The sequence below is a fragment of the Desmodus rotundus genome, chromosome 4 (assembly GCF_022682495.2).
Source record: "Desmodus rotundus isolate HL8 chromosome 4, HLdesRot8A.1, whole genome shotgun sequence".
NCBI classification, from domain to species: domain Eukaryota; kingdom Metazoa; phylum Chordata; class Mammalia; order Chiroptera; family Phyllostomidae; genus Desmodus; species Desmodus rotundus.
This window is the reverse complement of record NC_071390.1, coordinates 94,796,195-94,821,913: the sequence shown is the minus strand read 5'-3', so window position 1 is coordinate 94,821,913 and position 25,719 is coordinate 94,796,195. Positions and strand designations below refer to the sequence as shown.

Below are 25,719 nucleotides of genomic sequence, written 5' to 3'. Positions count from 1 at the left end.
GGGCAGGTGAGATGGGTCTGTATCAGCATCACCTCTGACAAATTAACCCACTCATGAGAAGAAGGCGGCCCATTATGTTCGTATTTTCTTGGGGTGGAGAATGGCAGAGGCCTTTCCTCCAGACATTTCTAAATTGTGTGAAAGTGTTGGTGTGAGTTTTCTTATAGAAATCTTACAGTGGTGATTAATTGTTTGACCCTTATCAAACAATGCAGAAGCTCCAAATTACATTCCTGAAAGCCCTCTAAGAGAAACGGCAGAAGTCCTTTCTTGCAAAAAGGTCAGAAAGCTTGTTATTGTCACAGCTTAAAGACCAAAATTTACACCAATTACCATTTATAGACTACAGTCTTTGAACAAATTATGTGACTTAAACTGTTCATTGGGTTAGGAACATTTCTGATATTATATAAAAAGACTTATTTTGTAGCATTTCTTTTTTAAAAATATATTTTGTTGATTATGTTATTACAGTTGTCCCAATTTTTTCTCCCCTTTATTCCCCTCCAGCTTGCAGCACCCCTCCCACCAGCATTCCCCAACCTCTTAGTTCATGTCCATGGGTCACACACATAAGTTCTTTGGCTTCTCCATTTCCTATACTATTCTAACCTCCCCCTGTCTATTTTGTGCCTACCATTTATGCTACTTATTCCCTGTACCTTTTTCCCCATTCTCCCCACTCCTCGCTCATATCCCTCCATGTGATCTCCATTTCTGTGATTCTGGCCCTGTTCTAGTTGTTTGCTTAGTTTGTTTTTGTTTCTGTTTTTGTTTTTAGGTTCAGTTGTTGATAGTTGTGACTTTGTTGTCATTTTCCTGTTCATAGTTTTGAAATTCTTCTTTTTCTTAGATAACTCCCTTTAACATTTCATTTAATAAGAGCTAGGGGGTATGAACTCCTTTAACTTTATCTTTTCTGGGAAACCCTTTACTTGTCCTTCCATTCTAAATGATAGCTCTGCTGGATAGAGTAATCTCGGATGTAGGTCCTTGCCTTTCATGACTTTGAATACTTCTTTCCAGCCCCTTCTTGCCTGTAAGGTCTCTTGAGAAATCAGCTGACAGTCTTGTGGGAACTCCTTTGTAAGTAACTGTCTCTTTTTCTCTTGCTGCTTTTAGGATTCTCTCCTTATCTTTAATCTCAGGTGATATAATTATGATGTGCTTTGGTGTGTGCTTCCTTGGGTCCAACTTGTTTGGGACTCTCTGAGCTTCCTTGACTTCCTGGAAGCCTCTTTCCTTTGGCAGATTGGAGAAGTTCTCCTTCATTATTTTTTCAAATAAGTTTCTGATTTGTTGCTCTTCCTCTTCTCCTCCTGGCACCACTATGATTCAGAAGTTGGAATGTTTAAAATTGTCCCAGAGGTTCTGAAGCCTCTCCTCGTTTTTTTGAATTCTTGTTTCTTCATCCTGTTCTGATTGAATGTTTATTTCTTCTTTCTGCTCCAAATTGTTGATTTGAGTGCTGGTTTCCTTCCCTTCACTGTTGGTTCCCTGTGTATTTTTCCTTATTTTACTTTGAATAGCTTTCACTTTTTCCTCTATTTTATAAACATAACCATTTATGTGAGTATCCTGATTACCAGTGTTTTGAATTCTACATCTGATAGGTAGGCTATCTCTTCATTGGTTAGTTCTGTTTTTGGAGCTTTGATCTGTTCTTTCATTTGGGCCATATTCCTCCATCTTGGCATACCCGTTATGTTGTAAAGGGTGGAGGCTTAGGTATCCACCAGGTTGGGGCCACCCACGTTAATACGTTATGGCACTATATGTGGGGAAGGGGTCAGAGAGGGAATAATGCCGCTTGCTTAGCTGTCAGCAGCTTTCAGTCACTTTCCTTGCTACCCACAAGCAAATTGGGCCCTTCTGATGCTGATTCCTGGGTGGGTGGGTTTGTGTACATTCTAAGACCCAGTGGATCTCTTCACTGAACTCTCCTTTGAGACTGGGAGTTTCTCCTGCAGCCTCAAACCCCACATGTTTTTACAGCCAGAGGTTTTGATGTTTTATTTCCCCACGATAGAACCCTGGGTTGTGAGGTCTGTCTTTCTCCACAGTTGTTCCCCTGGTTTATCTGCACACAAATGTGGGACTGCCGTTTCCACCAGCTGCCACCTTGCTGCGCGTCCTCTCTGCCCTGGCTGGCTGTCTCCGCCCTTCCTATCAGTCTGAATGAATGTGTCTTCTTTAAGTCCTTCGTTGTCAGACTTCCATACAGTTTGATTTTCTGGCAGTTCTGGTTATTTTTGTTTTTAAATTTGTTGTTGTCCTTCTTGTGGTGGTTGGAGGAGGCAAAGTGTATCTACCTACACTTCCATCTTGGCCGGAAGTTCAGATCCCAGTCTGTTGCATTTCTGTTAGTGGCTTGTGTTAACACTTTCTACAAAGTCCCACATACTGTATACATAAAAAGGACAACTGAATCCCTTTTACCTGGGAGAATAAAAATCTTAAGAAGAAAGCTTGTTACTGTGACTTTCACTCTTCCAAATGTGCCTGGGGAATTTAAGAAAACAATAAAACAGATTCACTAAAAATCATATGGTATTTTTTAAAAAAATAATTAAAACAAGAAAATGCTTATAATAACAATAACCTACGTAGATTGATTTTTTTTCCAGTAAGTGGTGGAAACTCATTCAGACAGACCTATGAGTGACTCATTTACCTAAGCACTGAAATACAAACCACATGCCACTATCTCTCACTAAATCCAACTTAGTAGTTTTCTACTTTTTCCTCCAGAACTTGCGAACCCACCAGAAGATGAAAAAGTGTCAGGAGCAAAGATAAATGTTTTATGGTGATTAAGTGACATACATAATGTTCCAGGGAGTACAATGAGTTGAGACTCCTTCCCTTGATCACTTCCAGGGAGAACTTTTGAAAAAGCAGTTTCCTAATGTACTCTTCCCAGCATAGAGACAGGAAATGAGTAGACCCTGCTGACCATTTTTCCTGCCAATGCACACTCTCTTTGTATAAATGTAAGAGAAGGGAACTCAACTAGAAGACAAGGGTAGGAACCTACACCGTCTGCTCAGTGATTTTTCACTGCTAGCTCTTTACCCACTTCCCCAAGGAAGTATCAAAAGTTAGTCTTTGACATTCCAAGGACAAATCGAGAATCACATCCAGGTATCAAGGCTGGATACATAGGGTTTTTTAATTGATTTACAGATAAATTCCCTTAGAGGAGGGAAAAGACACTGGTTTTGCTCACTACTGTCTATTACATTAAAAAATTATGAAATAATTACAGTAATGTCAAAAGGCACTGACTAGTCAACTTTCTGTTTTACACTGTAGGAGCCACAGCTGCAGCCCGGAAGGAAGTGATAAGGAACAAGATCCGAGCAATAGGCAAAATGGCCAGAGTGTTCTCCGTTCTCAGGTGGGATCATTTTTCCTCTATTTTGTTTTAAATTTGATTAAGTGTCACTTAATAAACATTTTAATACTTTAATCTGGTAATTTAAGTATTTTACTAGAAGATACTTGATTTTCCATAATTATTTTTTCTTTTAAATGAAATTGTAAGTTCCTCACTGTTCTATTCAAACTGAAATACACTAAATTATTTCTGTGGAGAAGGTCTCTAAATGTACTGTTTCACATTGTATCCCTCTATTTGCTGCTGGACTTTTAAAACATTTATTTTGCAACAGGTTGAACATGAGGTAAAATAGGAAAACTATTATAATCTTTTTTATTTTTCATTCTGGCTCTGTGGTAAAAGATGATTCTATTATGTGCATTTCACTAGATTTCTAGGAAATGAACATCAACCATAAAGCTTAATCATGTGAGTCTATATTATTCTAATAAATGATTGAGAGGAAAAAATAGTTATTTAATGTTTCAATTCTCATGTAGTACTTATTTTTTAAGTAGACCATGAATCATGTTATTATTAAGCCTGGATTTAGAAAACAAACATTTTCTTGAAGAGAATTAACTACAGTCTACTTAAATTTAATTATCTGTTCTTAGATAATACAAAATAACTATTTCACTTCCAAAAATTTACTTAAAATATAGCATGTTTATATGTGAGGAGGATACAATCAATTCACAATTACACATTAAAAAAGGGGAGATAGAAAAATCTTGGGAAATAGGCCATCTACAGATTGTGTAATTTTGTAACCTAATTTTGCCTCAACTGTTTTGCATAGAGTAGCTACACTAGGTCTTTTGATTTCTCCTCTTGCTATTTCTATCCTGCTCCTGGTAGAGTCACTAAAGAGTGACTGAGTGACTTGAGGCCACAAGCAGAGAGCCGTGAGAAGGACGAAAAGCAGTGCCATGCCTTCTCAAAGACATCAAGTCAAAGTCACTAATAGCTCCGTGGTAGCCAGCCAAATCTTGAAAAGTCACGTAAAAGCTGAAAATACAGCAACATTGCTCCCTACCGCCGAATGAATGAGGCTGCCTTTGCTCTAATGCTTAACTGAACTGTTAGGATTCATTTATTCATTCACTCAGTAATAAATATAAAACTTAAAGCATTGATTCTGTACCATGAAGGGGTAAAAAAGCAATATAAAGGTATAACAAGTGGGAAATGAGGCACTTTAGTATGTAATCAACAAAGAGCTTTCTGAGTAACAGCATTTGAGCCAGTGTGGGAGTGGCCTTCATGGAACTGTGGGCTGAGAGGGTTCAAGGCCCCAGAAGAGCAGGTGCAAAGATCCTTAGGTAGAAACAGAGTTAGCAGTTTTGAGGACCAGCAAGGAGGCATGTGTGGCTAGATGTCCTATGGAGCAAAGGACTTTAGAAAGATCATAAGCTCAGTTGATAACTATGTAAATACTTGCTTATCGTGTCTCAGATTTACCGATAAATGCTTTATTTTGTTTCTTATCTGAAATCTGTATAAGGAGGAGGAAAAGCAGCTCCAGCATGTCCATGTGAAAGTACATTAAGGGAGAAAAGGAGAAGCCTTCCTTAATATAAAAAAATTATTTTGGGCCCTGGTTGGTGTGGCTCAGTAGATTGAGCGCCAGCCTGCGAACCAAAGGGTCATAGGTTCGATTCACAGTCAGGGCACATGCCTGGGTTGTGGGCCAGGTCCTCAGTAGGGGGCACACTAGAGCAAGCACACAATGATGTTTCTCTCCCTTTCTTTCTCCCTCTCTAAAAATAACTAAATAAAATCTTTTAAAAAATAAAATAAAAACAAAGAGAAAATTTAAAAAAATTATTTTTGTCTATGTTGCCTTCAAACCACATGAAGATGTTAGAAACAATGCTGTAAATCATAGGTAGGTCTTAAAATTTGGAAGTACCTCCAGTCCCTTGCCTGTTAGTACATCGTTCCCAGCTGAGAAATGATCCGCTTGAAGCCACTGATAATCAGTGATTTGACTAAGATTACACATATGGATAGAAAATTAAAACAAGGTACATTTTACAGCTTTTCTGCAATTAAATCATCTCAGTAAATTTGTAGAATACAGGGGGGTAATATCCAGAGAAAAGTAAGTTAAGCTTAGTAAGTAAGGATTGAGCATTAAATGTGTACTATTATATCGATACTACGTTAAGTAAAATGGGTGACAAATTGGAATGCCAGACAATGTGGAAAATAAACAAGAGACGATGAAATGCGTGCTGGGTGCACACAGACACGCTCTGCTGTGGAAGAGGACAGCAAGGAGCCCTTGCGTTTCCTGAAAGGAATGTTCATGGAGGGGCTGGCATTGGAGGAGAGCTGTACAGGATAGGCCCGGCTCCACTGGGTGGAGAATGGTGGTGAAGGCAGTCCTGGAGCCGAGAAATCATCGAGAACACAGTCCCACAGTCCCAAGAGCAGTGTTTGACGAGGTCCTGGTTAAGCGCCAAGTGCCGTGCCCCATGGTGTACGCACTTGACGGGAATCTGCACAGCACACTTGCAAGGTCGGGTTGACCTTAGTGAGGAAGCTGAAACCGGGAGAGGCCGAGTGGTATGTCCGGGCTCAGTTAGTGAGCAGCACTGATGAGGGTCTGATCTGAAAGTGAACGATGTGGTCAATGCATTCTAAGTATTTAAAAGACCTGGACAGTGAGACATGAAGGTGAGTGAACAATCCAGTAAAAAATGAGGCTGAAAATGGATTGGAGTCCAGATCCCTGATGGTCTGCATACCATGGTAAATAAAGCATTTAATTTTGTGTGCGTAGTAAATGAGCTATGGAATGGTCTTCATGGAGTGAGTGACATGCTCTAACCCATATTTAGATATTATATGTTAATGACTGTGTGAAGATCAGATAGCAAGATGACTTACTGGTGTCAGGAAAAACATTTAGGAAGCTCTTGAAATAATGCAAGCCAAACTGGGCGATAGGAGGAAAGATGCAAAGGAAGGGACAAATATAAGGAATTTGTGAAGCTAGCAGATGATAAATGCAATGAATGAATGTGGATGGCGGTACCGATTTGTCAGGTACAGCTGTCCAACACATTCCTTACACGTTGGTATAATATCTGCGGGGGTGGAGAGGGAGCACAAGAGCATAACAAGGATAGAGCAGGGAGACTAGTTAAGAGGCGGGTAGAGCAATCCAGTTGTTGATGGTAACTGTTCAAGAAGCAATTTGTTAGAAAACCAAATCTCCTTTGTTGCCTGAGAGATGTGTGACTGATCACACAGATACCAGCATGGAAGGGTTGTCAGGTAGAGAATCAAGCCCTGAATTTTGTTAGACAACCAAGAAATTTTTTTCCTGCAAAAATCTTGGTCAAGAACCAAAACATTCGAGAGCTGAAGTTTGAATACAAAATCTAGAAGAAGCAAACCTACAGAAAGTAGCTTAGTGGTTATATAGGGCTAAAAGAAATGGCAAGTGACCTCTAATGGACAAAGGGTTTCTTTCTGGAATGACAAAAATGTTCCAAAATTCACTATGGGTTATGGTTTCACAACTATGAATACACTAAAACCATTGATTGAATCATATACTTTAAATGAGCCAATTGTATGAAATGTTACTTCCATGTCAGTGAAGCTGCTTTAAAAAGAGACAAAGGGGTAGCACTGTGAGACGATGCTGGAACTGCTTCGAGGGTAGAGCCCGCAGGTTTGCTGATTGAGTGCATGTGGCATGAGAGAGGTAGAAGGAGCTAAAGGGTGTATCTTTAAGCTTAACTCAAGGATGGAATTGAAGAAAGATTATGGAAGAGGCAGGTTTGGGGGGAGTTTAGGAATTCTGTTTGGATCATGTAAGACATCATAAAAATGTGCAGTAGGCAGATGCACACATTGGAAACATAGATATATAAAAATATAACCCTTTGGTTATGTTAGATTATTCCTATTTCATGGTTATTTAATCAGTATGATCAATGCTGGGCTGTGATTAATAAATATAATTGAAATGATGATGTACATAAAATTGATTACAAAACATTTGTCATAATGAGTAATAAAATACTTTTGTATTAGCAAAGTAGTGGGGAAAGAGGTGGCAGACAAGGAAAGCTGGGAGATTTTACAAGTTTCATTATTGGCTAGTTGCCATTATTTTGTATGTTTATCACGTAATGTCAAAATTCCTCACCTCTTGAATGTAACTCCTAGCTTCCTAATCCATAGATGGATTTTATTTACTTTTTTTTTTTATCTCCCACATACTGTCTGGTTTTCTCTCCCCATCAAATCAGCTTCACTGATTTTTCCTGAGCCTTGCTGAAAAAGTCACATCAACACTCCGGCTGGCTCATTCTCCACATACGTGTGGGCCCACGGAGAATGCCCAGCCAGGACTGTGTATTGTGATGCCTCCTACTAAATCAGAACTGCTGTCTGTCCATCCAGTACTCAGAAGAGACCCAACCATCACAATTGCATAGTTGTAAACTAATCAGTCCCACCCTTCACATAACATAATTCGATATGAATGTATAAAAAAAAAATGTTTTGACTTTTAAGAAATCTACAGCGCCAAGATAGGTGTAAATGTGAGTTTTTATATGCATTTTTTCTTTCAAGACTTTTCTTTCTCTTAGAAGAAAGTAAGAGTTAATGCCCTCCCCCCACATTGTGCCTTTGCAGAGAAGAGAGTGAGAGCGTGCTGACGCTGAAAGGCCTGACGCCCACTGGCATGCTCCCCAGCGGAGTGCTCTCTGGAGGGAAGCAGACCCTGCAAAGCGGTAAGCAGGCCCGTTGCTCTGGCTGTGCTGGGAGGATCTCAGTCAGCTGCACTGTCCAGCCCTGACTTTCATTCATTTAAGCTCTGTCTCAGTCTCTGCTCAAAGAAGGGCTGACACCCCACATCCACTTGACCAGTCCTGTCCAACACAGTAGCTCCCTTGGTCGCCTGCATGGGGTCCTGACCCCACCACACACTCCCTCATTCCCGCGTTAGCAGCTCAGGCTTGCTGTAGGGCCGTTCATTTAGAATGCCCTCCTGCCCGATAGGTGTGACCACTTTGAGTGAATCAGTTGCTAAAATAAACTTTTAGTTACATTTTTACTAAATGCTCTGGTTATCTATTTGATGGATGAAACACACCGCAGATATACACACATACACAAATATATATCCCTAAGTCTAGAGTTCAGTGGGAAATGGAGGAAGAATATACAAAAGGATAATTTCATTATCCACTTGAATGGAAATACATGTCATATATGTCTTTTCTTTGATTTATACCCCTAAGACAGAGTAAAACCATGTTTTATTTCTGCAAAAAAAAAAATTCCTTTAAGTCAAAGAATTTGTATTAAAATCTGTAGCTTTCTGGACAAGTGCTTTCCAATAAAACTTTTTGTGATGATGGACACTCCTATATCTGTACAGAAGCCACGGGCACCATAGGGTTTTGAGCACTTGAAATATAGCTGATAAAACTATATTGAGTTTTTATCTGAGTGTTTTATCTAATTTTTATTAATTTGATTTAAACAGTCACATGTGGCTCATGGCTACCCTGTTAGATGGTACAGTACTATATACACTGTTGTATTTTTGTTGCTTTTGTTCTGTTACCTATTTTAACTAATATGATCATTAACTAGAGTCCAGTTTTAATAATACTTTATGGAAATGTTGTATTAAATTAGAATTGAAAAGGAAAGAATGAAAACAAAAATACACTGTAACATTTTGAAAATAATCTCAGGCGCTTGCTTATTTTCCTATATCTTTCCCTGAATCTGTTTTGTGTTTTTTTTTTTTTCTATCCCTATCTCTCAAATGAGAAGGTTCAGGTTACGTTATTTAGACACACCTACGTAGACAGTAATGTTCAACTTCATGTAATATGGTACTGCTAAATAATCACATCTAGGAGCATCATTCTAGTTTTCTTTATTTTCATATGAATTTATTCCAAAATCAGTATCTTTGAGTTTCCACAAAAGAGAATTTTCTAAATGATGGAAGGAAAATGTATAGTATTTAAGTAAAGTCTCTTTTTATAGCTAAGGATTAATTTAATAATCTTTTTTAAAAACTGCAGAATTTTTCCCACTATAGTAAACATGCTCTCTACAACATTAGCATAAATGAATCACTTAAATGCACAACTACCTAAATGACTGAACTCTGCGTAGTTTTTGATAAGCACATTTAAGGTACTGCAGGTGTGTTATCAGAAACTATGGCCACATCTGCTTTAGGAGAGTACATTTAACAATGGGCAGTACATGTTCCTAATGTGTCGGTGCTGGTGTGGTTTCATATCTTTGCTTTACTTTCAAACTTAAGTTATTTAAGTTCTTATAATTCTTTAGGGATTTTTTTGAGATTTTCACTGGTATTTCACTGGTATTTTAGATTATTCCATTTCCTTTTCTGTTAACTTTATTTTAAAATTCATTGTTTGCATTATTCTGTGTTGAACACACACACACAATGAACGTAAGGACTGGAACCTGATTAGTCCTAAGAATTGGAAAACACAGTGTATATTGTGAAGCATATATATTAATACAGTTTCAAAACCCATTGTCTGCCACCCTTCAGTTGTCTAAATGGAGAAACTACTTAGAGTTTTACTATTCAGTCTCCATGGTGGACTTCAGAATGCACTGAAGTAAGTTGTAGTACACTTTGGCAGTTGCCCTAGATTTCAAACCTTAAATTATAAGAAATGTGCATGTTAAAGTAAAGGGGTAGAATTTTAGTTTTGGAAGTAATCGTTGAGAAGTTTTGCATTTTAACAGTTAATTAGGGAAATATCAACTACCATTAGTAACACAGATTCACACACCTGTACAGTGAGAATAGAGACCCTCACCTTATTATAAAAATTGCTGATAAAGCAACGGTTTTCTTAAGTTTTACCTCTGAAGTATCCTGATGTTGCAGTATTTAGGCTGCATTTTCTTTAAAATGCTGATAGAATTATTGCTGCTATTAGCATGTTACCACTTGATTGTACCTTTTTAAGAATTTCGTTCCCAGAAGTGATATTCCAATAAGAAAAACTGATTTTAAATCTGATTGCCTGATAAAAAAGAAGTCCAAACTGTATCATTGCCTTTTTTTTCTCTTCTTCACTCACCACTGTAATCATTCTGGGTGTTGGTCTTTATAGAAACACATGCATTTTTAACTAAAGACATGTTGATTTTATTCTTCCCCTATATGGACCTCTCTTCACCCCCACCCTCTGCTTTTCATTTGCAGTAGGAAACTGGGCTGTTTAATTACCCCATTGACATTATGGCACTGCCTCAAATTCTTCCATTTTTCTGGAATTTTAAAACTATAAATCACTAAGCATAGCAGTGGTTTTATTGAAATTTCTGTGAGTCACAGGCAAATTTTAGACTGACCTAGTTTCTTATCGATTTGATCTAAGTAAAAGAAAACTTTCCTGAGTATTTTCCTAAAGGATCATTTTACCATTTATTAGTGAGGAAAAACCAAAGCAAAGGTGTATGCATCTCACAAGGTAAACTTACCATTTTGTTGTGTTTTTTTTTTCTTTCTTTTTAGCATTTCTGTTCTGTTGTCTATGCCAGAATCCAGCACTTACAGGAACATGAATTCTCGTAGCTCCCTTGATCGTCATTGATTTGTTCTTAGAGTTAAAAATCCTCTGCTCATTTTTCTCATTCATTTTACACCCCCTTTCTTCTCTTCAGCTACTGTTGAGGCTATTGAGGCTGATGAAGGTAAATTGGCCAGTCCCCTTTCTGTTGTACCTGCAACAGATAAGGGCTCTGCTGGGTGTATTCATTTTTATTTTTTATTTTTTATTTTGCTGTAGCTTGTACAGAGTGTGTGGGTGTTGGGCTAACAGTTGTGGCTCAGTATTAACCAAAATGTTCTTGCTTTAAAGGGGAAAATGTCCTTTTATGGTTTGTTTGTTTGTTTTTTTCCCTTGAAGCTATGTATGACTTTTGTACACAATGAATCTAGGATAATCACAGAAAACAAAAGGATTATATATCTTGAATGATGTGGGGTGGGGGTTATGGCAGCTGTTTTGACAAATAATGCACAAAACTATATTCTTAGAGCTGAACCATGTCCCTCCCTCAAATCACTTTTAGTCAGCACTGAAAAGGAGAGAATAAAAATAGCTCTATGAATTCTGGTCTTCAGAAGTTTCTAGAAAGAAAAAAAATGTTCATTTGAATAGTGCTTTGTTGTAGTCAGCATTAATTTATGTCTCTAAACAATATCCCAACATGTGACAGCTGTGTATGAGATACAGTTCTGCCCCTCTTACCAAATTCTAACTGTCTGGTATTTGTAGTGCAGTTAGCACCAGCAAAGTAGCTGTGGGCGTGGCCGGCAGCGAGCACAGTGACTACTGAGTAAATCACTCAATTGATATATGTTTACTGAGTGTCTGCTTCGCACCAGGCACTCTGCTAGGTGCTGCAGGAGAAATCGAGAGGTGTCTCTCACCGGCTGTTTTGTGGCACTGCTCAAGGACAGTAGAGTTGACCCTTTAGCAATTACTTTTGAAATACGTGCTTTTTAAATATACAGTTATGAGAGAACTACCTATCACATAGTTTTTAATATTATACATACCGTACCCTCTGGAAATTGTAAAAAAGAATAATTTGAAGTTCCCCTTTAAAACAAAATTCTTCAGTTGTATTTTGTTCTTGCAAGACCACTTTTTCTTTTCCCCCAAATTGTGTGCATATGGTCCTTTGACATGATGTTAAAAAGTGCCACTTTAGACTCTTTAATTTGTACATGATTTGGATGTGGTAGGGGAAATGATAGCACCTGTAAGAGAAAATACAACTGCTTCCTAAATAGCAGTGAATAAACTGCTATTTATGTGGGAATTCTCTATTCCTCTTGGCAAATTCTAATCTGCAGTGTGCATTCTTGTTGGTAGTTTGGCTGTTTTCTGTGGTTTCTGTGACTCTGTGTTGTGTTAAGTATACTACCAATGTAAATTGCTAATACCCATTGTCTGACCAGCAACTACAGCAGAGCACGTTCTTCCATCCCGGGGAGACAAAAATGATTAGCAGTGGAGCCCCATTCTGAGCACATCCCTTGTTCCACTAGATTTTTTCATTTCTATGCTCCCATCTTATTGGCTTTTAAAACCCAGAGATTCCACTTTTATCACTGAAATTTAATGAAGTAACTCCTTAAATTATCATGATGATGAACTTTTCATATGTATTCATTCTGATGAAATGGTATTCGTAGTAGCTTAGAAAAAAGGAATAGAGTACCCCTTTGTGCAATTGTTTTGTCCCTCAAAATAACTGAGTTCGTTTTCAGGGTGGGTGCTCATTAGACAGCTCTATTATTTTGCAATTTATTACTCAATTAGAGAAGAATTAAGAAGCTTTGCTTTGGGCCTTGGTCTTTCCCCATTTCCCCATCTTGTTCCTCTCATAGTCGACTAATCACCATGATGCTAACCTTTAAAATGCAGAGGGGGAAACATGCTATTTCTCATCATTTAATAAGTTTAGAAGCAACTGTGTATATCTTCAAGAATCTCACCCATACTAATCAAAGGCACGGCACATTTGTGTAAGAGTGGCTGGCAAAGTTTCCGATTGCAACAGCTTTCCTTTTTTTCCCCACATAAGGTGGGAAGGATAAAGGTACCATAAAATTGTCCTTAACCCACTGTGGAGACGCAGCCCGTTCAGCATTGGTGATTGGCCCTTCAATGTCTGGCTTGCACTTCACGGGGAGTAAAGCAAACTGATGTCATTGGTTCCCCATTTACGGACTTCACTTCAGCTTACCTGTTGGTGCACTCACTGACAGACTCATTGAGTTTCTTGAACAAATGGCATATCTGTCTCTGGAGCACATTAAAGTTTACTGTAAAATAAAAAAAAAATACCAAATAGCAGTGCTCCCCCTTTGAGAATTCATGTTTTCATTGAATAGGGCTGAAACCAGGCCCATTCCTTTGCTAAAATTGTGAAAGGCATTTTCTCAGTGTTATTCTCGAATCATCACTTATGTCTACATTGATCCACCAAGGAAGTTTTTCTTTGATTTAGGCAAAAATGGATACCATATGAACATCAGTTTGACCTGTTCTCTGCTGAAGGGCAGAGAAAGTTTTCTACCCAAGATCAGTGATCTGATCTTGATTTTTCTGAGTTTCTCTCACCTTGTCACCCACTCTACATGCTCCCAAAGTTGAATGGAGAAGTGGGAGCTTTTAATTTTATTGTGTTCATGCCATTACTGAGTCGTTTGTCAAGGAAGTGTTTCTGGGATTCTGAGATGGCATGGAAATGCCCCAGGTTATTAATTCCTTTTATCTCCTTTTAGCTTCTGCTCTAAGCTTTATACCTGCCTCAGCGATTCTACTGAATTTGCCATTTCTAGCAGAATGGAATAGTAAAAGGGTTATGTTCCAGTCTGTCTAAATCAGGGTGTTTGATGCTATAATCCAGTTAATTACGTGGGCACTCGATGCTGTTCTGGGTCTCGAGACCTGTCCCTGGTAGCAGCTTTCCTCTTTACGTACCCACCTCGGCTTTTGTTGATCTAAGCTTTCCTGAAGACAACAGAAGTGTTTACGTCTTACTGACTTGAAGAGGACATTTTGGTTGGCAAGAGACATTGGCTGTCTTGAACCCTTTTGGTTCTCTTCGGGTATGGTAAGCAGTCTGTCGTGTTGTGCTCAGGTCCCGTCACTTGTTCTCTGCTAAAGGGTTCCCTCTCTCACTGCAGAATCTCTAACACACCTGATGCAACAGCTGTGCCCTTGTCTTCCTCCGGCTAACCTCATTTTTCTTTTTTTAATGATTTTGTGTTTAGCTATCAAAGGATTTTCACCACAGCATAAGATCACCAGCTTCGAGGAGGCCAAGGGCTTAGACCGAATTAACGAGAGGATGCCGCCTCGCAGAGACGCCATGCCCTCTGATGCCAACCTTAACTCCATCAACAAGGCTCTTGCCTCAGAGACTAACGGCACGGACAGCAATGGCAGTAATAGCAGCAATATTCAGTGACCACTTTTTGTTCACGCTTTTCCTTTTGTCTTTCTTTTCTTTCGTTCTTTCTTTTTTTTATTTTATTTTACTTTTTTTTTGAGCTGCAGCTGCAGGGCATGGTGGGGATTGCTGCATATTATCAGCAGTTGTATGTTCTTGCCTCTGAAGGTAGCTTATTTGCTGTGGGGGCCAGCAATTGGATTCAGTTTACACTATCATTAAAAAAGGGGGAGAGATAATAAAACTGTATTTTGGTGAGGGTGGTGATTAAACACGTCTTTGGGGTATGCCTTTTAAAAATACTTACAGGAAAAACAAATTTAAAAAGAAAGCTAATGCTAGTTCATACTGCAGTGTTAGGGAACGGACACGTTTTCCTACTGCATTGGGGACTCCAAGATAGGTTCAGGAGAGGTCTTTTGTTATGTTACTGGACAAGAAAACTTTGTCTAATTTCTTACTCTATTGTACGTTTACAGTTGCAGCACTAAAAATGAATGACATCAAACATTTTTAACAAAATGATGTACAAACTAAATAAGGACTATTTATTGATAATGTTTTGCTACTCTTGTCAGATAATGGCTATAAAATGAATTAGGCAGACTTAAAAAAATAGAAAAAGAAAAAAAAATGTTGCAAATTTGTTAAAATGCCAAAAAAGACAGTTTAATTTTGTACAGATTATGCTTACCTCAGGTTTCTTTAGTGTGCTTGAATGCCCTTCTTTCAATATAACACGTATTAATTTAGCAATGACTATCTTTTTGTTTCTTTTCTTTAAGTTTTAAAAAACTGGAATAATTACATCTATCTTTTTTTGCTGTTTATATTTAGGGGTTTTGTTGATAAATCAAGTCTTGGTTGTGGCTTGCTGAATTAAATATTTATGAGTGGTGCATTTTAAGTATAGTGAACAAGACACCATATTAAGTACAGTGATAAAGCATCTATATTCTGTAAAAAAAAAATCTGCCTATGCATGTTTTTTAAGAAAAAAAAATGGCTGTATCGGCCTGTATGGGACTGTAATGCGCTTAGTGGTCTGACATATACTGGAAATGTATGTATACTGGCGTACTTTATATTCTCTAAAATGCTTAATGCCTTTGAAATTTTGTAATCAAAAAAGCTTTGAAAAAATCTAAAGGGGAGAGTATTCTTAAAAGTTTTTAACATAAGCTTGTCAGTGCACATATAGATGGTTAGCATGTTTAGCAACCTTGTGAAATTTAAATAAGTTTGTAGTTACATGTGAAACTCTAAATGCATGGTAACTGTTAATGTCATAATGGTTTAGTTATTTTGTTCTGTTCTGTCATGTGCCACAAACCACGTACTTTTTTCACTTTTTTCCCTTTGTATATCAGTTACGGGTTACAACTGGTTCATTCTGAAAACAACAACAAAAGTCCATTCATATTTTTTAACAATTGTATAAGTGCCCAAGTAATTCACTAGAGCCTAAAGCCTTGCCTTTGTAATTTGACTTCTGAAATGTTGGCAATCAAAGCATGCACTTGTAACAATGAAAAAGAAAAAGCATTTTATATTACTACTCAATAAAATGTGCATGAACTTACAGAACTCTCATCCTTCACTGAGTCTGCTGAAGGCATTTCTGTGCACAACCACCACCACGCTGTCTTCTAGGCGCCACCACAGAATTACTCTAACGGGCTTCCCCGACGGCCTCCCGCTCTAAGTGTGGTGCCTACTTCTGCTGTGAGAACCGTGGTGGATTTGTGTCTCAAATTAGATAAGAAATATATTTAAAGAGCAAATGCCATCTTCTGGCTCCCTCGAGTGTGGGAGCCAGTTAAGAAACCAGAGCATTCCTTTATATTGTGGAAAAAAAAATTGTTATCAGGTGTGTCAGTTGTATTGGCGGCCCTGTCTGCTGAAGCAGAAAGAACTGAGCTACTAAGTGCGTTTTCATCACAGAAGAGAGTTGCATTTGTATTGATAAACAATTTGTATTCCGGCGCTTCAGCTAATATCTAATCACCAGGAGATTTAAGATACACCGATTTCCGTTTGTTTCTAACATTGTTCATTTTCAGCGCACTCTGTTTTGTGGGGTAAAGTATGCTATCATATGAAATGAGACGATTAGTGATGTAGCGTACCAGGACAAAGATGTTCTAGACATGTTCTCTGACACGGACTATCCCAAATTTATTTTAATGAACCCAGACATTTTTTTTTCTTTGGATATTTTTCTGCCCTAAAAAAATGACATCCAAGGAAAATATTTAGATGCAATTTATAGAATGGTGTGAAAGAAATGATAATTCCTGGTACCAAGGTGTTTACTTTCTTATATCTGCAGAGAAAATATCCTGACCAAAAAAAAAAAAAAATTCGTTCTTTTGGATTCCTTTCTTTTACAAATTGTGCTGAGGCAACTATGGCATAGAAATAAACATTTGACATTAAAATAATCAGTTGATGTGAGTATTGCTTGGTCTTTCTGGTCAGTAATTAGGAAGGTAATACTGAATATTTTTAAATAGTAATTCTACCAAAGAAATCAATGTAGAAATGAAGTCATTTTTCCAAAAGGTGGAACACTGCCAGATCATCGGTTATTAGGTCTGTCTCCTTCACTTTGGGAGAAACTGTTGAATTCTTGAGTGGTTTATGCCAGTGCATCTTCATCTACACACACACACGCACACACACACACGCACAGGAACAACCTCGGTTCCCTGGCCTCCTTCACCCACTCCCAAAGTCTGACCTCTCCTGGGGTTCAAACTCAGTACTGAGTTTTTGTCTAGCTTTTCAAGGAGTAAGAGCTAGATTTCACTAACCCTACATCAGCAAATTTTTATTTAAAATATTCTCTGCTTATGTCCTTCTGAAATATTTTTTAAAGAAAAGTCTTCAGAGACTGAACTTGTATGACAAGGGGAGCTAAGTAAAGTGGGGGGGGGCACATCTCAGCCGGACAGAGGCATGCCCGGGGGCAGGGCATTCAAGCAGAGGCCTCCAGTGGTGTCAACCCCGTAAGTGTCATGGTGAAGCTGAGGCCCCAGCATGACCTTGTCCTAAAACATTTCTTTCCTTGCCACCCCATCATATCCATGCGAAAGAATACATTTTAGCAACATCCATTTTTCTGCCCCCTAATCCAAGCCCCCCATGTGAATTCAGCACCATAGCAGGGAAGTAGAATGGCTGTAACCGGCTCACGCTTTTCTTGTCTACTTCATGTCTCTCACTCGCCGACCCTTCTGTCAAACTCCATTAAGAGCAGGGACCTCACAGCTTGCCTGGCCTGAGTGCCTACATTTCTTCCAGACCAGAAGTTCCTTGAGGTGGACAAATCTGAAGTCCTCAAACTAGAGATACTTTCTTGCCCTTTACTGTGTGTCTTTCCACTTTACTCACTCCACAGACATTGATCTTCTGCTATGTGCCTCTCACTGTCTTAGGTACTTATTTTTTCCACAGAAAAAGGTCTAGCAGGCTTGACAACATATCAGTTTTCATTATGACGTAAAATGTCAGCGTTCCATCCAATCATGAGTCAGTGTCTGGCTTAACACAGCTGCTTTTTAAATCCATTTTTACTCTCTGTTTCATAGGTGTTTCTTCTCACATATATTTTAAGCCCCCAATGAGGCCCTTTGATGATAAATTCATTTATTAAAAAATGTGTTCATTGTAATGAGAGGAAAGAAGTAGCAAAAGTGAGGACATTTTCAAGAGACAACACAGACAAATTGGGATGCATGTGGGAGAATAGAAACCCAGCAGAAGAGGGGGTCTGTTTTAGGGAAAGACTGAAGACACCTAAAGGGAACAGAAGGAGACACAATAGCCATTATATTGAGTTGGTTATTTCAAAAGATCCTATTTAACTCAGAAAGATGCCGCCTTATCATAGAGTGGAAGCTGCGAATAAATGACCCTCCCGTTCAGTGAACTCAGCGTCCCAAGCAGCTCCTGACTGATGCTGCATGGAAGGAGCTGTACTAGGCAGTAGCCCGGCTCCCCTCAGAGAGAGCATCAAAGTTTTCCTTCAGTTATCCAGCCTTTAGGGAACACAGCACTTCGATTTGCAGACTGTTCTCTAGAGCCATGTATTTACAGAAAGGGCTGAGTTTTCTGAATCGACCAAAGCAGCCCTTTTATCTGTTTTACATTTTGAGCTCGTTATATCAGCTGAGAGGAGTCTTCATTAGATTAACACAGCTCGAAACTGATGATTATAGAATATTAGCTGAGAACTAAGTTGATTTCAACTCTAATCCTGTGGCATTCTTGTCAAGTTATACTTCGAAATTATTTTATTCCAAATGCTGGGGATATCTAGGTTTCTTCCCAACAGCTCTGTATTGTTTATGGGATTAAGTCCAACATCTTCAAGGTGACATGTAAGGCTATTCACAGTCTGATTCTAGCCAATCTCATCTGCCTCCACTCTCCCCAGCTTGACCCTGAACTTCAGCCAGGCCAGACATTGAACAATGCTCAGCAAGCACCAGGTTTCCTTAACCCTCTGGGTCTGTGTGGAATGACCTCTCCTTTGCGTTGTCCAATTTGCCTTAATTACTTGAGCAAGGTGTTTCCTTCTCTCTTAAGTGTACAGTAGTATCCTGTAGTACCTCTACTTAGCACTTAGTCCACTGTGTATGACTGTTAGTTGTCTTTGCCTGGCACTTCAGTGAGAAGTGTTGCTCATCCTTGTGTTCTCAGCATGCCCCAGTGCCTGGCACAGTGTTTCTTGATAGAAAGGCAGATAGGGAAAGAATGGAATGTTTTCCGGCACGGTTCCATGATATAGCTAACCCAGAGTCCGAGGGGCAAACCCTGTAGAAGAACAGCTGCAACACTTACCCCAGCTCAGTACTTCCCACTCCTCTCACGGGTGCCTTCTGGGGCCTGAAGGTCTGGAATGGAGCTTACATTTTACTAGGCATCCACCAAAATTCTATTAATTCCTATAGCAAATTTAAAATTTAGTCCTGTATTTCCAATTCAACAGATGATTTAGTATGGGCAAATATTTTACTGCTTACCATTGTTGCTGTACAGATTCACACATTTTTTGTTTACAGTTTAGTGAGTGTGAATGTGAATGAAAATGCAGGCATTATTTATGTAAACCTTAATATTCACTAAAAGACCAGGGAGGAGGTGGTAGCCTTTTTGAGTCGATAAAAGTTCACCTGGAAAAGGAGGTTAGGGCAGTAAAATAATCTAGACACCCTCAGTGACGAATCAAGGAAAAGACTGTTTCATTCATATCACTTCTCCACTATAACAACTTCATTCACCCACCGTCACCACCAGCTTATCATAATTTGTTCAAAAAAATGCTTTTTGAATGTATACTCAACACCGTTTGTCCTTAAGAATCCGATAATGTACCTGAAGTTTTACCATGAGAGAATCATTCCTTTGGTTTCAACTCCACTTTATCCAAAAGTCCTTTATTAAAGGACACACATTAAAAAAAAAAAACACAAGCTGCTGGCAGTTGCTAACATCTTAGTGAGAATTAACTTATCACGGTTCTGACAGGGCTGGCGAAAAGCTAGTAAAGACAGGTGTGGTTATGGAGAAGGGGAGGAAAGCCACAGCTAGAGCCTGGGACAGCACTTGGGGTGAGCAGGTGGAGGGAGCTCCAGCACTCAGAGAGGACGATGCCCCTCTGATCACTGGGCACACGTACTGTGCAGCTCTGTGCAAGGCACAGGCCTGCAGACAAGCAAATACAATGGAACCCGCAGCACAGCCTCGTCTCATGCCAGCAGCAGTGAAGATAAATTCATGTTTTGTGCCACACATGCTCTCTTCTGTGTAAGAGAGCATGTACCCCCTGAGTTTAAGTCTGGAGCCAGTCCTGGGCTGGAATTTTTATAGCCTGCCACTTACCAGGTGTCCGTGTGACCTTGGGAGACCGACTAGGCCTCTTTAAACTTCATTTTATCCTTGGTAAGAAGGAAGGCAAGAAGAGTGCTTAATATGTAAACTTTTCATGGGGAGTAAAATGACAACACAAAGTATTGTTATGGTGCCTGGCACAAAATAAGCACTCAGCGAACTAGTTTTTATTTGGTATTCAGCAGCAGCTCAGTCATGTGAGTACTTAAAATAAATATTGGGTAGACGAAGGTGTGTGGGCTGTGTATGTGTGTGTTGGGCAGGTATGTGGAGTCAGAAAATCCTTCCGGAAGAAATAGCTGGGGTTGGAGGCTTGGAATGGGGTTGGGGGAGGGGAGGGGAGTGGGCGGGGGGCAGGAAGGCACTTCAGCCTGGGGGAACCAGTAAGAGCAAAGAGAAGATCCAGGAGGATAGTAATGACAAGTGGACCACTGTGGTTAAAGCATAAGAGGGGTGGGCGCAAAGGGGAAAGGACAGGGGAGAGTAGAGCCAAATCAGTTGTTTCTATCAGGAGGTCTCAGCTTCACATAACCAAATACATACTTAACTGTGCTCGAACCATAAATACACTTGCAATTACTTGACAGGACACATGGGCCTGACTCTGTGGTCCCAGGATTGGTTTGATGGCTCAACATTATGACCATGGACCTAGGCTCTTTCCAGGCTTCTTCCCACACTATTATTCTGTTGGCTTCTGTCTTTATGGCTGCGAAGAACAGTCACAGCCACTGGCATCACTTTCGTACACAACACTGTCTGACCACGGGAAAATACCACCGAGATAGCCTATAACTAACGCGAATGGACTGCTTACCGCAGTCTTGGAACCACTGCCTTCACAGTCACAGTGAATCTAGAAGGAGCAAAGCAAAAGCATAATATTTACAAGGACTGATAAGGACTGGACAGAGTTTGTGACATGATAGTTTAAGATTGGTAGAATAGCCGAGAGAGAGTTACTACGTGAATTTTGAAGAGTTTGCAGTAAATATCTGGGTTAAAGTATGAAACTTTTCTTTTGTCTCTTAAGGTATATATGACAATTGAAGCAAAAATGATAAAACTCCCAGATGCTGATGAAAGAAATCAAAGGAGACTGAAATAAATGGAGAGACATGTTGAGTTCATAAATCAGAAGACTCAATAATAATCATGCATCACGTAATGCCAGGGCTATGTTCTGAGAAATGCATTGGTAGGTGATTTGGTCCTTGGGCAAACATCATAGAGAGCTCGATGATACAGCCTACTACACACCTAGGCTGAGTTGTACAGCTTATTGCTTCTAGGCTATAACCCTGTGCAGCATGTTACTGTACTAAACACTGTAGGCAACTGTAACACAAAGCTATTTGTGCATCTAAAGAGAAAAAGTACAGTAAGAATACAATATAAGAGATTTTTAAAGTGGTTCACTTGTATAGGGGACATGTTGTGAATGGGACTTGCAGGCCGGGAAGGTGCTCTGGGTGAATCAGCGAGGGCGTGGGGAGTGAATGTGGAGGCCTGGGCATCACTGCACACTGCTGAGGCTTCATACACAATGCCCCACAGCCCTCCCCCCACTCCCTTCCAGCAGGGTCAGAAAGAGAACATCGAAGCTCTCAGTGCTGCTGCATGAACAGGGCTGTGCGCTGGACGGATTGGAAATATCCAGGGAAAGCTGGGTAAGGTGTAGATCACCATACTGGTGACTGTCAGTGGGGAGTGAAAGGTGGCCTGAGGATCAGTAGGAATAAGAAATCAGGATGGAACCCTGGCTGGTGTGGCTCAGTGTATTGAGTGCCAGCCTTTGAACCAAAGGGTTGCTGGTTCGATTCCAAGTCAGGGCACAGGCCTGGGCTGCGGGCCAGGTCTCCAGTTGTGGGCACACAAGAGGCAACCACACATCAATGTTTCTGTCCCTCCTTCCCTTCCCCTTTCTCTAAAAATAAAATCTTTGAAAAAAAATCAAGATGGAGAGATGAAGGATCATAACAGGTTGTCATGACGACCTGGTTTTGGCTATTGTGTGGTAAAGCAATGGTCAGATTAAGGAGCTCTGTGATATGCATTTGAAAAGAGAAGGCATTTAAGATGGAAAGAAGGTAAAACTGAGAACTCAGTATTTTGACTTCGGAAATTTATTTTGGTTCCATTGACCCTATCTGGCCTAAAGGGCTCTCTCTGCATTGAATTGATGAAAGAAAGAAAACATCTATGTTTTACATTATTAAAAATATTTCCAAAGTACCGGGACAGCGGGCTCCACACTGCCACAGGAGCTTTTACTGACGTGGCAGTGGCACCTAGTACTTGTTAAGGTAGCTCCTGTGGGCCCGGTGTCCTTGCACAAGATTCTTAGGTCTTCAACAAAGAATACACAATGCTGATGTACTCTGAGGGCCATCACCTACATCAGGGAGGGCTGTAGGCACCCTATGAATATGTAGCGTTAGGTGAACCAGGTCAGTGGTTGACTCATTTGGATGGAATATGTGCCCTCAAAATTGAGGTGCTATGAGTAAGAGGGACTCTATTGCCAATCTCCACAGACATTGCTCCCATCAGAGAAAAAATTCCTCCTGAACCACACGTCCTTCCATTTCTGAATAACAGGAAATTCAGCTTCATTAAAATGTTATGGGGTTCTGGCCAGTGTGCTCAGTTAGCTGGAGCGTCATCCCGTACACCAAGTGGTCACGGTGTCTGTTCCTAATCAGGGCACATACCCAAGTTGCGGGTTGATCCCTACTCAGGGTGCATATGAGAAGTCAACCAATCAATGTTTCTCCCCCACATCAATGATTCTCTCCATCTCTTTCTCTTCTCCCCCTTCCTCTCTATTTAAAAGCAATTTAAAAAGTTCTCGGGTGAGGATAAACATTTTTTTATTTTTATACATTTTTATTTTTTAATATTTTTCCTGTTTTTATATTCAAATGTTTATTATTTTTTTACATTATGTTTTATTGTATTTTTCCATTACCATTTATCCCCATATACCCTAAGAAAAACATTTTAAAGTAGAAAAGCAATAGTTATACTGTAGAGGCAACCAATGTTAAGATTTCGTCATATTTTCTTTTTATTAAAGTATATTTTATTGATTATGCTATTACAGTTGTCTCAATTTTTTCTCCCCTTTATCCCCCTCCTTCCTGCCTTCCCCACCCTCCAGCATTCCCTACCCCTTTGTTCATGTCCATGGGTCATACATATAAATTCTTTGGCTTCTCCATACTATTATTAACCTCCCCCTGCCTATTTTGTACCTACCAATTATGCTTCTTATTCCCTGTAACTTCCCCCATTCTCGCCCCTCCCCATCTGCTGATATCCCTCCATGTGATCTCTATTTCTGTGATTCTGTTCCTGTTCTAGTTGTTTTCTTAGTTTTTGTTTTAGTTTTTTAAGTTCAGTTGTTGATCGTTGTGAGTGTGTTGTCATTTTACTGTTCATAGTTTTTGATCTTCTTTTTCTTTGATAAGTCCCTTTAACATTTCATATAATAAGGACTTGGTGATGATGAACTCTTATAACTTGACCTTATCTGGGAAGCACTTTATCTGCCCTTCAATTCTAAATGATAGCTTTGCTGGACAGAGTAATCTTGGTTGTAGGTCCTTGCCTTTCATGACTTTGAATACTTCTTTCCGGCCCCTTCTTGCCTGTAAGGTTTCTTTTGAGAAATCAGCTGATAGTCTTCTGGGAACCCCTTTGTAGGTAATTCATTTTCTCTTGCTGCTTTTAAGATTCTGTCCTTCTCTTTAATCTTGGGTAATGTAATTATGATGTGTCTTGGTGCGCTCCTTCTTGGATCCAACTTCTTTGGGACTCTCTGAGTGTCTTGCACTTGCATGTCTAGTTCCTTCACCAGATTTCCTTCATTATTTCTTCAAATTCTTGCTCTTCCTCTTCTCCTTCTGGCATCCCCATGATTTAGATGTTGGAACATTTAAAGTTGTCCCAGAGGTTCTTAAACCTCTCCTCACTTTTTTGAGTTCTTGTTTCTTCATTCTGTTGCAATTGGATGTTTATTTCTTCCTTTTGTTCCAAATCATTGATTTGAATCCTGGTTTCCTTCCCTTCACTGTTGGTTCCCTGTATATTTTCCTTTATTTAACTTTTTATAGCCTTCATTTCTTCTTTCATTTTGTGAGCAAACTCAATCATTTCTGTGAGTCTCTGGTTACCAGTGTTTTGAACTTTGCATCTGTCTATCTCCTCGCCGCTTAGTTCTTTCCCTGGAGTTTTGATCTGTTCTTTTGTCTGGGCCATATTTTTTTGTCTTGGCACACCTGTTACGTTTCAAGGGGTGGAGCCTTAGGTATTTGTCAGGGTGGGGTAACCCACTTCCCTGCATTGTGGCACTGTATGTGGGGGAGGGGTCAGAGAGGGAACAGTGCTGCTTGCTCACTTGCTCAGCTCTCATCCCGCTTTCCATCACTTCCCTTGTTTCCCACAAGTAGATTGTACCCTTTCAGGGACTGATTCTCAGATGGGTGAGCTTGTGTACATTCTAGGACACCCTGGGTCTCTCCACCGGACTCTCCTGTGAGGCTGGGAGTTTCTCCCACCTTTGCAACCCCCACAGGTTTTTACAGCCAGAGGTTTTGAGGCTTTACTTCCCCCACTGGAACCCTGGGCTACCTGGTCTATCTCACTCCCCAGTTGTTCCTCCCAGCTTATCCACATGCAAATGTGGGACTACCTGGTCTGCCAGCCCCCACCTCGCCCACACGATCTGCCACCTTGTCTCACATCCTCTCCAAGCCAGCTTCCTGCCCCTCCTACCAGTCTGGATGAATGTTTCATCTTTAACTCCTTGGTTGTCAGACTTCCATGCAGTTTCATTTTCTGGCAGTTCTGGTTGTTCTTTCTTTTTAAATTGAGTGTTATCCTTCTTTTGGTTGTGCAAGGAAGTGAAGCATTTCTACCTATGCCTCCATCTTGATTGTCCACCCCCTACCCAAATTTTTTAAAATAAATAAATGTTATGGGACAACTCACACATGCAGTTAATCATTGCTCAAAACATCTTTATGTGGCATATGGCTATACTTATGATGTGAATTCTTTTCAAGTGATTTTATACACTTAATGCAATCACACTGAAACCATAACAGGATTTTCTTCTAGATACAGACAAGTTCATTCTAAAATCTATGTTGAGAAGAGAAATAGCTAGAATGGCCAAAACAGATTTGGTAAAGTTCAAGTTTTGGAGAGTTCATAGTACCCAACTTAAAAATCACTCTAAATCTATTGAAATCAAATTAGTATTGATGAAAGTATAGATATTTAGATTAATGGACAGAATAGAATCCAGCTATAGACCCACACAAATAGTGAGAAAAGTGCAAAGACAATTCAATGAAGAAGGTATAACCTTCTCAGCAAGTAATGCTGGAACAACTGGAGATACATTGGCAAAGAAA

General features: G+C 39.7%; 1 protein-coding gene across 2 annotated transcripts in view; it reads left to right on the top strand.

Moving 5' to 3' along the window:
* The window catches only part of PPP3CA (protein phosphatase 3 catalytic subunit alpha), a 305,211-nt gene extending 288,366 nt beyond the window's left edge, over positions 1-16,845 (top strand). Inside the window, exons 11-14 of one of the 2 annotated variants that reach the window (XM_045183657.3) lie at positions 3,316-3,400; positions 8,048-8,145; positions 11,090-11,119; positions 14,220-16,845. In XM_045183657.3, coding sequence (XP_045039592.2) covers positions 3,316-3,400; positions 8,048-8,145; positions 11,090-11,119; positions 14,220-14,416 — 410 coding nt within the window. In that variant the 3' untranslated portion in view covers positions 14,417-16,845. The remainder of the gene's footprint in view (positions 1-3,315; positions 3,401-8,047; positions 8,146-11,089; positions 11,120-14,219) is intronic. The other variant, XM_024574958.4, reaches the window with a different exon arrangement.
* The last annotated feature ends 8,874 nt before the right edge of the window (positions 16,846-25,719 follow it).